The sequence below is a fragment of the Trachemys scripta genome, chromosome 6 (genome assembly GCF_013100865.1).
Source record: "Trachemys scripta elegans isolate TJP31775 chromosome 6, CAS_Tse_1.0, whole genome shotgun sequence".
In the NCBI taxonomy this organism is placed as follows: Eukaryota; Metazoa; Chordata; order Testudines; family Emydidae; genus Trachemys; species Trachemys scripta.
The window spans coordinates 47,416,775-47,434,657 of NC_048303.1; the positions used below are offsets into that span (position 1 = coordinate 47,416,775).

Below are 17,883 nucleotides of genomic sequence, written 5' to 3' on the forward strand. Positions count from 1 at the left end.
GGGGGGAATGGGCGGGGCCAGGGCCCTGTGGAGGGTCCTCTTTTTTTATTCGTTAAATATGGTAACCCTATATCTTTTATTAAAATAGTTTTAAAATAGTTACTTAATTTCTTTTGTGGCACTCCAGGAGCTCTACATCCTGTTGGAAATTGCATGGGTGGTTGTCAGCAGAGGGTGCCAGAGCAAAGGCACTGGCTCCACAACCGCTGCAGCCCTAAGAATTGAAGAGGGAAAAGGAAGAAACACATCTGTCTGTTCTTCTTCACAATGGTTTGATAGTGGTGGGACTAGTAGGAAAAGCAGGGGTGTGCAGCTGCTTGGAAGTTTAAAGACCAACTTCACAGCCTGAAGCAACCTAAGTTCTTTCCTGCACCCCAGCAAAACCAATTTTAGTAGACTGCTGTCCTGGTCTCTGCCCTCCTCCCCGGTGCTCTTTGATTTGACATGGGAAAAGAACGGGCAATGAGAGTCTTTCCCTCCCCAGCCCATGTCTCTCAGCGTGGAAGGAAGTTCTGTGGTCAAACCCGTAGATCACATTTCTCTTTTCAAGTGGAGTCACAAAAGTAATTTTTTTGTTTTGTTTCTCCATTTCTGACTGTGTTTCTTAATTCCATTCCATTCTGCACTATTATTTACGGTGACATGCACACAGGTTCATGCAGAGAAATTATAACTGAAACTCTCTTGTTTGGAATATATGTTGTAATACAGTGGAACAAAAACAAACTTCAAAAACTCAAAAGTTGCCACAAAATGGAATTGTCATCCTCCCAACAGCTCTAGTGAGAAGTCAAATGTAAGGTCATTTTAGGCCTAGAAATGTGGTTGTCATATTTTGTGCAGAGATCTATTATATTGTATATGGTGAATATATTATTATAGTGGTTATATAATTTAAGTGTATAAAAGCACTTAGAGCTGTGAATAGGTGCTTAAACTAGAAATTAAGATAAATATACCATACCAAGTGATTTTTAGTTCAATATGACTATTTCATGGGGTACTGTAGAATCTCTGGCCCATACGTGTGGGTAGCATTGCATTCAAGTGGTTGTTTGGTCTGATTCTGGAAGAATTGAAGGGGTTCTAGATTTCAAGAGTATGTACATGTTAAAGTGATCCAGGAATATGGTAAGGAGAAAGATAATGTCTTCGGAATAAAAATGGAGGGTGAATTGAAAGATGCTTGTTTCAGGCCCATACCATAAATGTGAGTGATGGTTAGCAAGTTATGGAAACGGAATTCTTAGGCAAAAGTGGAAGAGGATGGTGGATTAATGAATAGATCTGGTGTGGTGTGTAAATGAAGAGTGGGCAAATTATAGGCATGATTGATGTTGGAAACATAACTAAAATATATTCTTACTATTTATCTAAGGGTTTTGTATTAGTGCCCATTACCATAACACCTGAGTTAATAGATTGGCATAGGTGGGTCCCTAGTGAGCTTTGTGGAGTCTTTGGCTCTTCTCTCTGCCTAAGTTGGGTAGGGTTTTCCTGAGGAAGTGCTGGTGTTTGTTGTAAATACCATTCTGCTTATGGTAGGAAAGATCCATCAAAGCAATTGTTTTGTAGCATGACCCCAGGATGTCCAGACTCTCTGGATTAGTCTAATAAGTTTGTTCCATAGCTGGATCTGATTGAGAATGCGCTATGTTTGGCTGTAGTGTGCTGTGTTCTGGGTTTTGAGATTTGCAAATAGATGGAGATGCAGTCTTTAACGTAGCCAGAATTAATATCAGAATCAAGTCCTCAAACTGGAAGCAGAAGTGGACTGTGAGCTAGGACAGGAACCAAGAACACAGGGAGTTTATATAGTGGCCCAAGCCACTATATTTTTTCTTTATCTTTAGTGATCCCTCTATTTTTTCACTGTGGTTAGTTGTAAGGTTTACAAGTTTCATAGGGTATGTTGGCGTAAGTGGATGAAAATTGTAAAGTATAAATTATTGTGATGTCTGAATTTCATAAATGTGGCATTCACAAGGGTTTTGTCATTACAGTCTCAATTGAAAATACTGCCTGGATATTTTGAAATTAATGAGATCTGTACCTGAATACTGTTGGTACTACTGACCAGACTGGAGGGAGAAATGACTAGTGTCCTGATAACACTAATGCCCTGACTTTTGAAGAATAGCAAAATCAGCAATATACACAAGTCTTCGTCAAACACTGATGCATAGAACAAATTTGAAGTTGGTAAAGCAAGATTGCTTTTATTTGAAGAGACATACTATAGAAATGGCAAGAACAATTTTCCCTAGAAGAAAAACCTTGTAGTTTTCAAAGTTTCCTAACTCAAAAACTGATTAACCAAATTTAGATTCTTCGTACCCGAAAATTATAATGTGGCCTAAGATACTAAAACCTGAGAAGTTTCAAACTAAATGTATTGAGTGAGCAGAGAGAAAGAGGGTAAAGTGGGAATCCAATTTTAAAGTTAGAATGGAAATATTTTTTCAAGCTTAACTGCATCATTGCTCCCTTGACTCCACAGTAAGACAGCCGGGTAGCAGAACAAGTTATTTGAGGGACTTTGTTCACAGCTCACTAGATACCCCTTTCAATACTAGAGTCTCATCTTACGGGATAATACTGTCAATCCTGTCATAGGATTTAATGGGCTAAATTTTCCTCCTAATCAAAAAGATTCTGTAGCATCACTATCAATATTAAGTACATAAGTGAAGGTTATAACATATTTCTGAGATCTTAAAGTCTGTTAGCATGATGCAACCATTTTCTCTACTAACATGAATTTATTCAGTTTGCTAGCTGTGTTTTTGGTACCATTGTATGCTGTTTCTAGCTTTATGTAAATGCAGTAATCATTCATTCATTCATTCATGGCACAAGTGGCAGAAATACATTTTATTTGTTTTTGAATATAACCAAATGTGCTTGATTATCATTTGGATGTTTTGCATATTCTTTTAACAGATGTGGCGATAGAAATTCAAAAAACTTGCATATTACTAGTAATCATTATAGATCCATTCAAGAATACTGTTTTCAAAAGGCAGCAAGTTTTAGTTATTTAGCGTAAGTGTTTTTTTAAAAAGTGTAATTGTAAAATTGAGAGATGTATTAGATTGCCTTTCTGTGTAGAAAGAACAGGTGAACAGAACTAAAGGAATAGATTAATTTATTATTAGATTACACTGTAATTTCACTGAAGTTACATAGTAATTAAGGTATGACTCCACCTTTGTTATACTTTTTGATACCTGACATTGTCACTAATGCATATAATCTAAATGTTCACTAATAACTTAAAGTAATTACAGCATAAATGCTATGTAATTCCTGTACCTGGGTTCTAAAGACACTTGTATTAAGTACGAAACCAGAGAAGTGGTAATAGTAATTCCCTTACATAGTTAAATACCTAGTTGTTTGAATTAGTGATAATTACAGATTTACAAAAATCATAACCACATTGTAATTACACTGGAATTGCTGTGTAGCTAAAGAGTGATTAGTCGTTGTATTATTAATCTATTATTTGCTATACACATAACACCGAAAAGTGCTTTGATGTTTGACTTCAAATTATGTCTTAAATGAACTGAAAACTCTTTTTCTGAAAAAGAAATGTAACTTCACACAAGAATAAGAAAAGATTAAAGCAAACCAATTTTGCGCAAACCACAAACAGAAAAAAACACAGGACAATTGAACTAGTTTTCTTCGACTAAAACAATGTGTGTTTCTGGGAAACATTTTGTTCCTTATTTCCTTCTGAAACAGAAAGAGTAGCATCCCACTATTTTTAACCCCACAAACTATTATGCAGTCTTATTCATAAGCTATGTTCTGAAGAAACATCAAGAAAAAAACAGAAAAAGGGTAAACTGAAAAAAGGTGTGAATTAATTAGTCAAAGAAATTGTAAAGTAAAGCCACTAACAAATTAAGATATGGAAAGTCTTTGTGTATGTAAAACTAGATTCAAAGTGAGGAAACAAATTCTCCTACAATCAAACTAAGTCTGAGGACTGTCAAATCAAAAATATATTGTTTGTCCTAGTTGGTGCTCCTTTATGATTTATTAAAAAAAGGTTTTAAAAACCCCATTCTTTTCTAGCCCTCCCCAAAAGGGAATTAGAATTACCAGGTCCTGACTTCACTCTTTTTGCTGGAGGACTTTTGACAATTGCAGATCAAGATCAAAACTTGCATTGCACCTCTCCCAATACCCCATTTTAAGGAAAAGGGATATTGAATATTAGATTTTCTGATTATTTCACCAGGAAGAGGGAAGGTAAGACCTGTTACTATGTAAAAAACAGAAACCTTTAGGTCATCTTTGTCATGGACTGGGATATGGGCATCCAGGCCTAATATTTGAAACAATGGGGGCCATGCCTAGTGGTCAGAGCAAAGACAGTCAGAACTGGAGTCAGAACCAGGAGGAGGGGCTGGGACAGGGCGGAGGCACAGCAGGGGCACAACTGGGGACAAGGCAGACTCAGGAGAGATCAAAGCTGTGGCCAAGTACCTGCTGGCCAACTGCTACAGGTGGGCTTAAAAGCGGTCCTGGCAATACCACTTTGCCAATCAGGCGATCTGGTCAATTAGGGATTTCAGCTGCGGCTAGTTAGCTGATCCCAGGCCCAACTGCAGACCCTTAGTCCTGAGAATCTTAACGCTGTACATCATAATGTGCACACACAAATATTTTATTCTGTTTTGCTGTTCACGTCTAACTGTTCAGTTATGTGAATTTAAAATTCAGATATTTTCTTCACCTAAATGGAATATTAGATTTTTTTTGTTTGAATTGTTGTTAAAATTGGTAATCTTCTACCTATATGGCATAATCTGCAGAAAGCAGCATGTGATGTTTTATAGGTTAATGTGTATTGAACTTCTTGTACATTGAATTGTACTGATTGGTTGATTTAATTTTTTTCCCAATTGGCTGTGATATGGCAGATCCTAGTTTAATACATCCACTGTACATAGTTTGCAACCATTTCTAGGCTGAAAAAGCCCAAGTTATTTTGGGCAATATAGTGTAAGTAAAAAGAATCTTCTGATAAATTCTCTGTTTGAAATTATTTAACTTCTGCATGTACAGTATATAAAATAAAACCTTATATGAAAGAGAGTTGCCTAGATTAGTTATATTTTAATGTTCAGTCAAACCATTATGTTTTAAACCTAATTTATTGCAACCCACATATAAAAATTGCAAGTCATATACAAAATGTAATATTTTAATTTTGCTTTATATAATGTAAAAGTTAGAACTAAGATGACCTATATCACTGGTAAGTAGGACATAATTTAAAAATTTAGTAAGTAACTCAGTATAGCACATTCCTGTGTGATGCCTTTAAATGCAGTATTATACAATGTGGATTTTTTGGGGAACCACATTCACAAATGCTTATTTAGTTATTGTTTAGTTTACTGGACCAATTGCATACCTTGTGGTAGTATAAAATAAGAATATATTTCAGGATTTGATTTTAACCAGTCCCTTTAAAATACTAAACTCTTTCTAAAAATCAATTGATTAGAGATTTTCTCATGTTTATATAGTTTACAGAACAGTTTCAGCATTGTATATGTTGTATTGTACTGCACTTAAATGAAGAGATTTATCATAAGTCATTCATCCAATTTAATCGACTAAATTATTCTAGCTTTTATTTTGGAAAAATCCAGTTTAAAAATCAAATTGTTGACCTACTTGAGACTATGTGAAAAGGACAGAGGAATGTGCAATTGAATAAAAGACCTAAATAAGTATTTTCTAACATGTAGGATAATTTCACATCATCCAGTAATGGCTACCTTCTTTGCAGAATATCTACAAACTTTAGATTTAGGTTTTCCAGTGATAGAAAGCTTATGCAAGTGGTTGTACAAATATAAAAGCAGATTAAGAACCAAGGTATAATGTTGACTATTAATATTCATCTTGGAACAAAATTCTTCCAACATGGTTTAATATCTGATAATTCTACTCTGTTTCTAGTTGACTTTAAAAGAGGCAAAAATGTTTAGAATTTTTATTGAACAGTACATTTGAGAGCACACTTTTATAATATTGTTAACGTATTTTTTTTTTTCAACCTTTATTTCACACATGGATGGAAGAAAATTCTTTATGGAGTTATATTTTATGATTCAAGAAAGACAAATGTAAAGTACTTCACTTAGGAAGAAACAATCAATTACACACATACAAAACGGGAAATGACTGCCTAGGAAGAAGTACTCCGGAAAGGGATCTGGGGTTATAGTGGATCACAAGCTAAATATAAGTCAGCAGTGCAACACTGTTGCGAAAAAATAAAATAAAAAAATCACCGAACATCATTCTGGGATGTATTAGCAGGAGTGCTGTAAGAAAGACACAAAAAGTAATTTTTCCATTCTACTCAGCACTGATAAGGCCTGTGTTCAGTTCTTGGTGCCACATTGCAGGAAACGTGGACAAATTGAAGAAAGTTCAGAGAAGAGCAACAAAAATGATTAAAGGTCTAGAAAACATAGAAGATTGAAAAAAATGGGTTTGTTTAGTCTGGAGAAGAGAAGACTGAGGGGGCACACATGATAGTTTGGGAGGGGTAGCTCAGTGGTTTGAGCATTGGCTGGCTAAACCCAGGGTTGTGAGTTCAATCCTTGAGGGGGCCACTTAGGGATCTGGGGCAAAAATCAGTACTTGGTCCTGCTAGTGAAGGCAGGGGGCTGGACTTGATGACCTTTCAAGGTCCCTTCCAGTTCTATGAGATAGGTATATCTCCATATTTATTTATTTAAGTGCATAAAAGGTTGTTACAAGGAGGAGGGAGAAAAATTGTTCTTGTTAACTTCTGAGGATAGGACAAGAAGCAACTCAATTGCAAACACAATTGCAGCAAGGGCAGTTTAGGTTGGACATTAGGAAAAACTTCCTAACTGTCGGGGTAGTTAAGCACTGAAACAAATTGCCTAGGGAGGTTGTGGAATCTCTGTCAGAGGTTTTTAAGAGCAGATTAGACAAACACCTGTCAGGGATGGCCTAGATAATACTTAGTCCTGCCTTGAGTTTAGGGGACTGGACTAGAAGATCTCTCAAGGTCCCTGCCAGATCTATGATTCTTGAAATAGAAATCTAGCAAAACATGTTGTGTTTACAGGTAAAAAATAGATCATTTGATGATGTTCTTCTGGCCCTTTCTTATTTGGAGGATTACACCAAACAAACTGTATGGATGCTTATTTTGTGATAGATTACTGGAGCTACAGTAATATAGCCATATGTGAGGATGATTAAAGTACCTATTAACCTCTGAAGGGAGGATTATTTTTGAATATCTGCATCTAGTTTACATATTGAAACCATACAATTACCAGAACAGATTATAATAAATTATTTAAATAAAGTGACAATATGTTTCAAAATGTAATTCTTTTGCTTTAAATCTACCTCTAAAATACATTCAAATAATAAAACTGTTGACTTTTGTTTTGGAGTAGTGTATGTTTATAAATTAACAGTGTACTTTTTGCAATCCAACAATCTTTAATTCAGAAAGGAGTCACAATAGTAGTTTTATGTTATCCTTTGCTTTTCTTTATTTTTCTTTAAAATGGAATTGAGGTTGATGATATTGCCTAGTAAAGTTCATAAATCTCCAAAACTCAAAATATTCAGTTATTTCATCACCATCATTAACATAGTCCAATGTCCTTCCCATCTAATAGTTGTAGTGTAGAGACTCTCACCAGTTGCTGTGCAGAAGTTAAACTTGTTCTTTTGAGTCTATTGTGTAGATTCTAACTGTGTGCTCTTTGGTTTTATTGCTGCATAACCTTTATCAACCCATCCAGTCTGCATTAGGTACATGGCTTTGTCTGTTGCACGTCAGTTACATCCTTGAGATTTGAGTTCTGCTGAAAATGGCCCCTAAATTTGTGAGCAGCTGCAGCATTGTTGATTGTTGCTGCTGCTGTTACATGCAGAGCTTACACTGAATGTCCAGAAGAATGGGAGGAGCATAAATTCATAGAATTTAAGGCCAGAGGAGACCATTAGATCATCTAGTCTGACCTCCTGTGTATCAGAAACCATTACATTCCACCCAGTTATCCCTATATTGAGCCCAAAAACTTGTTTGGCAGAAGTACATCTTCTGTAAAGGCAATCAGTTTTATTTGAAGACAGTTGAGAGAGAATCCACCACTTCCCTTGGTAATTTAGGTGATAAACTGTTTGAAACTGCTGCACAAAAAGATATAACTTGGCGTGACAGGGCGGACTAGGCCCAAAGCCCCCTTGCTGGAGGCCTCGGTGTCCTGCCACCTAGGAAAGGAAGAATCCTCCAAGCAGTACAGTGGCTTCAGGGGAAGCAGCCAATCAGAGAGGCTTCAAGGAGCAGCCAGTTAGGGCTCAGGAGGGCTATATAAAAAGGAGCTGCAGAGCCAGAGACAGTCAGTTCCTTGTTGGAACCAGAGGAGTTCAGATGGTGCTCCTGGCTGGCCAAAGGGAACTGCAGCACCATGGACAACTCCATGCTGGCAGTGGCTGGGGGATGAGGAAGAGCTTGTAGCTAGCTGCTGGGCCTGACCATAAAAGAGCCCTGAGGTAAGGGTTAAGCATTGGTGAAGGCTGGGGTCATGGGGAAGTGGCTCTGGGAATCGAAGGCATTTTTGTTAAAGGGACATGATGGCATGTGGCTGCTATTCTTAGGGTCCTTGGGCTGGGAACCAGAGTAGTGAGCAGGCCTGGGTCCCTCCCATAGGCCACTGGGGAAGTAGCCTACAGTTGAACTGTGATACACCCTTGGAGGGGGAACTGAACTGCTGAGAGGCCCAGCTGGAGAGCTGGAACCAGAACAGACCAAGAGGGCGAAACCATCACCTCCAGAGAGGAAGCCCTGGGGGGATAGCTCAATACCAGGGCTCGGACTGTTTAAAGAGTGCAGACACACCTGACCAGAAGGGATGCTTGTGAGAAGTGGGTGCCACCCTATTACATTTGAGTTTTACTTTCCTTTTTGTTTGTGAAAGTTGGCCCAACGATTTCTTTTCTTTAAATGTATATATGAAATAATCACTAGGTGCATATCTTGTATAAGAGTTTTCTTCTACAAAAGCATTTTTTCCAGTTACCATATTAATCCATGAGCAAAATGTGGTTGAATTTTCTTTTTGCCTTTAATTCTAACAGTGTTAATAAGCAAGTCTTGCAATGCTTAAAACATTAAGCATCAAGTTATAGCACTCCATTTAGATTGCTTTGTTTCAAAACCTTTCAAGTAAATCTGATGTAAATTTATTTGAATCTACCAGAATAGCCAACACCTCGTAGATTAGGGGAAAACTCTCTTGTGATATGGTAAATGAACTGACGGAAGTGGAAGGTGAATAGTTGAAACTGGCACTCTCATGTTGCTTCAGGTGTAAACAGGGCTGCTAGATTGGGCCTGCATACTTTGGCTCTCTTTATTCCTCTGTGGAGAGAGAGAAGAAATACAGCTCCCTTTTGGGATTATGGAATATTTTGGGGTCTGTGGCCATCATATGTGTAATGAATGGGATAAGATTTATTTCTGGACTGTATAGGGGTGATGCGATCTCCAGTCACTATTGGCAGAATGAACAGAGCAATTGTAGTCTAGCTTCCAATTTATACAGGATGTGTCAAATCAGGGCCTGCAGCAGAGCCAGTCTCTGGGGAACCTAACAAACAAAGCTGGCCTATAGTAGACTTCCTGATTGGTTGGAGGAGTCAGCAGACTGGCCCTTAAGCCCAGAAGCAGCAGCTCAGCAGCTGCTCAGAACATTGGCCTATGACTGTGATAGCTCCTGCATCAGCTTGTTCTGAGCCTTGCTCCTTCCGTATTTCACCTGTGGGCCCAGCCTTTCACCTGGCTTGCCTAACTCCAGATAACCTGGTCCTGACCCTTGGTTCCAATTCCTGACTTCTTTATCAACTTCTATTCTTTCCTCTTTAGTAGGAGCTAGAGAATACCCTTTAACAGATCCTCCCTTGTGAGATGTCTTTGTCCAAGCTGAGTCCTACCTTGCAACTGTTGGCTTCCCCCCAGCCCTTTAAAACTCCCCCTGTTGGCTTTCCCCCAGTGGCTTAAAAACTCCTCTATGACTTTTTAAATTTTATATGCCAGCAACCTGGTTCCATTTTGGTTCAGATGGAGAGCCATCTTTCCTGTATAGGTTACTCCTTTCTCAAAAGGTTCCCCAGTTCCTAATAAACCTAAACCCCTCCTCTCTACACCATTATCTCATCCATGTATTGAGACCCTGCAGTTCTGCCTGCGTAACTGACCCTGCACATGAAACTGGAAGCATTTCAGAGAATGCTACCATGGAGGTCCTACATGTCTTGAGAGATTCATAACCTGGGCACCCGGCAGGCAGTTAACCATGCGGTTCTCCTGATCATCATAAAGCCAGCTATTTATATTTTTAATGAATCTAGAGCCAGGATCTGAGATCTTTCTCTCAGGGCACCACCACAAAAGAGACGAATGGCATTGGGCCCACTAGCCGCAACAAGGCCACTACCCATATACCAGGCCATACTGACTCTGCTGGGGGACCATTATCTCAAGTGTCCTGTGGCGGGTTCCCATCCTGAAGGTCCAGGAAGGAAAGGAGATCAGACTCCCTCATGGCATCACTATCCAGACCACTGACACTAGAGCCAGATGGCACTCAAGAGCTAGGAGCAGTGGAGGAATAACTGCATACCCAGTCTCCACTGAAGGAGTCACCATTGTCACCCAGCAGGTCACACAAGCCCCCACTCTAGTGGTCAATGACTTTAAGACATTTCATGATCTCCTAGTTTGCACTGTGAAGACCTTTGGTATCAAAACAATGGTCATACAAGAGAAGTGACAAAAACTCTTTGACATCTTGACTGCATCAACCCCAGCCAAGATTGTTCTTCTTTTAAATGAGGGCATATTAGAGCTGAACAGAGGGCTCTTGCGAACTCCAGCCACCATCCAGCACACATCCAAATGCATGGAAAAATGCTAACAGATGCCCCTGAAAAACTTTAAGTGCTTTTATTTCCATCTAAATCCAGGGTTATTGGTAGTTGCAGCAGAGCAGGAAAAAATCTAAATTAATGCTCAAGGACCACAAAAAGCTAGATCTACTTCTCCACCTCACAGCAAATCTGTGTGGCAATCTGTCAGGCTTTGTTTGCCAAACATAAGTTCCTGCTTATCAAAAATGCAAGGGAGGAGTTAAAGGAGATTATCAGAGAAGGATAAATGGTTGCTGGAATACCGTACAGTCAAGCTAGGGATGTCTCCGATAAGACTTATAGTCAGCACTCTGACTATGAGGTGAGCTGCCTGGTTGTTAGCATCTGAGGTATTGGGAGAGATCCAGGACAACATACAAGACCTCTTGTTTAAGTGGAAAATATTGAAAAAAGTGTTCCATTCCCTAAAGGACTCAAGGCCACCCTGAGATCGCTGGGTATATACAAACCAACCTTCTACAGAAAGCCCTAGAAATATCAGCTTCAACAGAAACCGTGTGTTCACACATACTGACAGGGAAGACAGCCAGAACACCCATTGTGGAAACAATTGCAATGCTCCACGAGAGGCCTGTCATCTGCCTCCTCTTTCCCGCATCCCACCTCGTCATCCAGACAGCATATTTGACAGGACCATCTTGACTACACCAGAACTAATCAGGAGCCAGTGTTCAGGAGCTGCCTTGCCGTGTTCCATCAGGCATAGGGCAGTATAACCTTGGACAAATGAGTGTTCATTTTCACTTCCTCCCCACCACCAGCAGATCCAAGGAACCTGGTCCCCAGGCAACACAGAATAACATAAGAATGTCTGGGAGCTTAGCATCATCAGACTCTTGTATCAGGTTCCTGCCTGTCCTCTGGAACACAGGAGTGGAAAACTTCACAGACAGCTACTAAACAAAGGTTGCATGTTTCTTGCCTCCTTTTGACAGGAAGTCATCAAGTTCTGGACTTGGTGCTATCAAAACCAGGTGACCCCAATGAACCTTCACTCCTGGGAGTCAGCAGCAATCTAGTAGACTTGCTGCAAAGGTAGTCAGTGACCAATCACAAATGGCTTCTGCATAGATCTGTCATGGAACTGATATTCTACATTGGGGATCTCTTTGATAGAATTGTTTGCCACCAAATATCAGAACTTGGCTACAGATTTGGACTGAGCCTAGGGTCATTATCAGATTCCTTCCTTCTGAATGACTACAGTTAAATCTCATGCTTCAGTCAGCCACTTCAGGAAGAAATCCACCCCCCCTCCCCAGTGTACAGTTGGCGCTTGTATGTATTCTATTTCTTAATCTTCTGAAGCATCAGAGATTGGCCACAGGTGGAGATCGGACACCAGACGGAATGGATCCACGCTTGCTACAACATCTCGAAGAACCATGGTTACTCTAGGGTAAGTAACCATTCTTTTTATTAACTCTTGATTGTGAAGATAAACTTCTGAATTTATGCAGACATCCTGAAACAGTAGCCCTGATAGGTGTGAGCAATCTGATTCATTTCAGTGGAAAAAAATAACTCTGATGCCTCATTATATTTTATATTAACTATTTTATTGCTCATCATTTTAGTAGATGTATCCAACTAATCCATTACAATCAGGTGATATAGAAGAAACAAAATGCCTCTTAGTTTTGAGGCCTACAATTTGCTGCCTCCAACCTCAAATTATCTTAGAGGAGTGGAGTACTGGTAGGTAAGGGAGAGAATAAAAGGACTCTCTTTAAGTTAAAACAACTGAAATCCAAAGGCTGCAGCGAAGGGCTCATTTTGCAACTAACATTAACATTTGCAGCTGACAAAATAAGATTTTTCAAACACTTAAGAATGTTAGGGTTTAGTAGGGAAATGGACTTTTTGATTGCAGCTATCATGGGAATTGGGGTTGTCACTTGCCACTGTCAGAAGAGCACAGGAATCATGGCCTGTGTCTGTGTGGTGAAAGGTTAATATGGTGACAGGCTAGCATGGATAATGTAGGAGTTGGTGGGGTGGGGAAGCAGGAGTGGCCTTAGCTGTTTTGCTGGCTAGGGGAAAAATGTTTTTGGCATCTGCTTTAACCTCAGCCGTCTGACCAAGCAGCAGAGGAAGAAAGTAAATTCAGCTGGCCAGAGCGGAACAGAAATGGTGGACCAATCAGAGCAGAGCAAAACAAAAAAACAAAACAACCCGGAGTTACAGCACTCTCTGGAAGTTGGCATCCAAGGTGACTGTCCTGCTTGCCCACTCCTAGAACCAGCCCTGGGGGGAAGAATTGCTGAAAAGAAGTGTGGCTGCAACAAACCTGTTCTTCATGGACACTGGACCAGCGTGAGGAGACTGAAGGAGACTCTTTTAGAGATTCATGTACAGGTGGAGGAATGTTAAAAAAGTTGGAAAATGTTGCTTAGCAATGTATATCAGCAGGTGAAAGTATATTTGTGAAGACTTTTTAATAGACATGGTTAGTTTTTTTTTTTTTTTTTTTTTTAGATGTGAAAATAGTTGTCAAAAACAAGGGCTCTGTCATTTACTTGCTGTGAAAAGAAACAATGGCTCCGTCTTAAAAATATACTAGGAGACATAATCATAAGATTAGAAGGGCCCGAAAGGGTCATTTAGGCCAACCCCCTGCCAAGTTGCAGGATTTGTTGTTTCTAAACATCCAAGACAGATGGCAATCCAGCCTCTTTTTGAAAACCTCCAGTGAAGGAGATTCCATGACTTCCCGAGGCAGTCTGTTCCGTTATCCTACTGTTCTTACAGTTAGGAAGTTTTTCCTGAGATTTAATCGAAATCTCCTATCCTGTAGCTTGAAGCTATTTCCCCTTTTCCTGCCCTCTATGGCAAGAGAGAACAACTTTTCTCCATCTTTTTTTATGGCAGCCTTTCAAGTATCTAAAGAATGCTATCATGTCTGCCCTTAATTTCCTCTTTTCCAAACTAAATATACCCAGTTCCTTCAGCCTTTGCTCATATAGCTTGCATTCCATCCATTTTAATTATCTTTGTTGCTTGCCTCTGAATCCTTTCAGTTTCTCTTCATCCTTTCTGTACATTGTTGATCAAAATTGGACACAGTACTCCAGCTGAAGCCTAACCAGCGCTGAGTAGAGCAGTACTATCACCTCCTGTGACTTGCATGCTATGTCTCTGCGAATGCAACTGAAAATTGCATCCCCCCCTTTTTTTTTTTATTTGACAACAGCATCGCATTGTTGAGTCATGTTAAGGTTGTGATCCACCACAACTCCCAGATCCTTCTCAGCAGTGCTGCTGCCAAGCTAGTTCTCCCCTATTCTGATTTGTGCCTTTGTTTTTTCTTCCCTAAGTGTAGGACCTTACATTTGTCTCTATTGAATTTCATTTTCTTATCTATAGTCCAGTTCTCCAATTTATCAAGATCCCTTTGAATTTTAGTTCTATCCTCCAAAGTGTTTGCAACCCCTCAGCTTTGTCTCATCATAATGATATGAAATATAGCCAGTTTGAATATGAAGGTAGACACCACAAGCAGTAAATTGTTTTTCTTGATTGTACATTGCCTGCCTAAAATCATTGGTTCAAAAAGGCCAGTGCTGGAGTTGAAATCATCACTGACATCACATTTTGAAGTTCTGCAGTTATAGCAGTCATCAAGGCCCTTCATCGCTGGAGATTTTATTTTTTATTTTATTTTTTTTTTACATTTGTATGGTAGAAGCAAATCAGACACAGTCAGCTGAGAAGTCTACACATTGAACTCTGACCCAATTGTCTGCCAACAAGGGGTAACAGATTTTCCTGAGGACATTGCTTTGAAGTTTGAGGATGCAGCAAAGAAAGGGATCTACTTCTTGCTAGTAACATATTAATGTGTATTGATTGCACATCCATATCTGACATGCTCATTTTAATTTGTGTATCAATGGAATTTCAAGTATATGGGTCTTGCAGGTGCTAGCTTCCTTCAAGGCCAAAGTGCCCTGATCTTGAATCTACTGGAAAGTATGGAATCCTGGTATTCCCTGAATTTGCAACAGATCTGTAGTGATCTTCTTTAGTGATCTGTAGTGGCGATTGGCATGACAGATTTATTATTTCTGTAATATATGGGTTTGTGTTGTGCTTTACCAAAAAAAAAGGTCCCTTTCCCAAAAAGTTACAATCTCAGTGAAGTATCAGAGGGGTAGCAGTATTAGTCTGAATCTGTAAAAAGCAACAGAGGGTCCTGTGGCACCTTTGAGACTAACAGAAGTACTGGGAGCATAAGCTTTCGTGGGTAAGAACCTCACTTCTTCAGATGCAAGTAATGGAAATCTCCAGAGGCAGGTATAAATCAGTGTGGAGATAACGAGGTTAGTTCAATCAGGGAGGGTGAGGTGCTCTGCTAGCAGTTGAGGTGTGAACACCAAGGGAGGAGAAACTGTTTCTGTAGTTGGATAGCCATTCACAGTCTTTGTTTAATCCTGATCTGATGGTGTCAAATTTGCAAATGAACTGGAGCTCAGCAGTTTTTCTTTGGAGTCTGGTCCTGAAGTTTTTTTGCTGTAAGATGGCTACCTTTACATCTGCTATTGTGTGGCCAGGGAGGTTGAAGTGTTCTCCTACAGGTTTTTGTATATTGCCATTCCTGATATCTGACTTGTGTCCATTTATCCTCTTGCGTAGTGACTGTCCAGTTTGGCCAATATACATAGCAGAGGGGCATTGCTGCCATATGATGGCATATATAACATTGGTGGACGTGCAGGTGAATGAGCCGGTGATATTGTAGCTGATCTGGTTAGGTCCTGTGATGGTGTTGCTGGTGTAGATATGTGGGCAGAGTTGGCATCGAGGTTTGTTGCATGGGTTGGTTCCTGAGTTAGAGTTGTTATGGTGCGGTGCGTGGTTGCTGGTGAGAATATGCTTAAGGTTGGCAGGTTGTCTGTGGGCGAGGACTGGCCTGCCTCCCAAGGTCTGTGACAGTGAGGGATCATTGTCCAGGAAGGGTTGTAGATCACTGATGATGCGTTGGAGAGGTTTAAGCTGAGGACTGTAGGTGATGGCCAGTGGAGTTCTGTTGGTTTCTCTTCTGGGCCTGTCTTGTAGCAGGAGGCTTCTGGGTACACGTCTGGCTCTGTTGATTTGTTTCTTTATTTCCTTGTGTGGGTATTGTAGTTTTGAGAATGCTTGGTGAAGATCTTGTAGGTGTTGGTCTCTGTCTGAGGGGTTGGAGCAGATGCGATTGTACCTCAGTGCTTGGCTGTAGACGATGGATCATGTGGTGTGACCGGGGTGGAAGCTGGAGGCATGAAGGTAGGCGTAGCAGTCGGTGGGTTTTCGGTATAGGGTGGTGTTAATGTGGCCATCGCTTATTTGTACGTTGGTGTCTAGGAAGTGGACCTCCCGTGTAGATTGGTCCAGGCTGAGGTTGATGGTGGGGTGGAAGCTGTTGAAAGCATGGTGGAATTCTTCCAGGGTCTCCTTCCCATGGGTCCAGATGATGAAGATGTCATCAATATAGCGTAGGTAGAGAAGGGGCATGAGTGGATGAGAGCTGAGGAAGCGTTGTTCTAGGTCAGCCATAAAAATGTTGGCATATTGTGGGGCCATGCGGGTGCCCATAGCGGTGCCACTGGTCTGGAGGTATATATTGTCACCAAATTTGAAATAATTGTGCGTGAGGATAAAGTCACAGAGCTCAGCAATAAGTTGTGCTGTGTCATCATCAGGGATACTGTTCCTGACAGCTTGTATTCCATCTGTATGTGGGATGTTTGTGTAGAGAGCCTCTACATCCATGGTGGCTAAGATGGTGTTTTCTGGGAGTTCACCAATGCATTGTAGTTTTCTCAGGAAATCTGTGGTGTCACGGAGATAGCTAGGAGTGCTGGTGGCATAGGGTCTGAGTAGGGAGTCCACATATCCAGACAGTCCTTCAGTGAGAGTGCCAATGCCCGAGATGATGGGGCATCCAGAATTTCCAGGTTTGTGGATCTTAGGTAGTAGATAGAATAACCCCGGTCGGGGCTCTAAGGGTATGTTGATTTGTTCCTGTGTTAGTGTAGGGAGTGTCCTGAGTAGATGGTGCAGTTTCTTACTGTATTCCTCAGTGGGATCTGAGGAAAGTGGCCTGTAGAATTTGGTATTGGAGAGTTGTCTGGCAGCCTCCTTCTGGTAGTCAGACCTGTTCATGATGACAACAGCACCTCCTTTATCAGCCTCTTTGATGATAATGTCAGGGTGGTTTCTGAGGCTGTGGATGGCATTGCGTTCTGCACGACTTAGGTTATGAGGCAAGCGATGTTGTTTTTCCACAATTTCTGCCTGTGCACGTCGGCGGAAGCATTCTATGTATAGGTCCAGACTGTCATTTCGACCCTCAGGAGGAGTCCATGTGGAGTTCTTCTTCCTGTGTTGTTGGTGGGAGGGTATCTGTGTATCAGTGCGCTGTTCAGTGTTATCATGAAAGTATTCTGTGAGTCGGAGGCGGCGAAAGTAGGCTTCCAGATCACCACAGAACTGTATCATGTTCGTGGGGGTGCTGGGGCAAAAGGAGAGTCCCCAAGATAGGACAGACTCTTCTGCTGGGTTGAGTGTGTAGCTGGATAAATTGACGATATTGCTGGGTGAGTTAGGGGTACCCCTGTTGTGGCCCCATGTGGCAGGTAGGACAGCTTACGGTCCTTTTTCCTTTGTAGAGAGGTGAAGTGTGTAATGTAGATCTCCTGTCTTATTTTAGTAAAATCCATTTGTGTGGAGGGTTGGTTATTTATGAAAGTCTCCAGGTTGGAGAGCTCTTTCTTGATGTTTTTCTGTTTGCTGTATAGGATGCTGATCAGGTGGTTCCTCAGTTTCTTTGATAATCTATGGCATAATCTCTCACTGTGGTCTGTGCAGTATGTAGATAGC

General features: G+C 40.6%; 1 protein-coding gene across 1 annotated transcript in view; it reads left to right on the top strand.

The window, feature by feature from the left end:
- The window catches only part of MSH3 (mutS homolog 3), a 204,560-nt gene that overhangs the window by 85,382 nt on the left and 101,295 nt on the right, over positions 1 to 17,883 (top strand). The window contains exon 11 of the mRNA XM_034774101.1: positions 12,331 to 12,421. Within this exon, the coding sequence (XP_034629992.1) occupies positions 12,331 to 12,421 (91 nt within the window). The remainder of the gene's footprint in view (positions 1 to 12,330; positions 12,422 to 17,883) is intronic.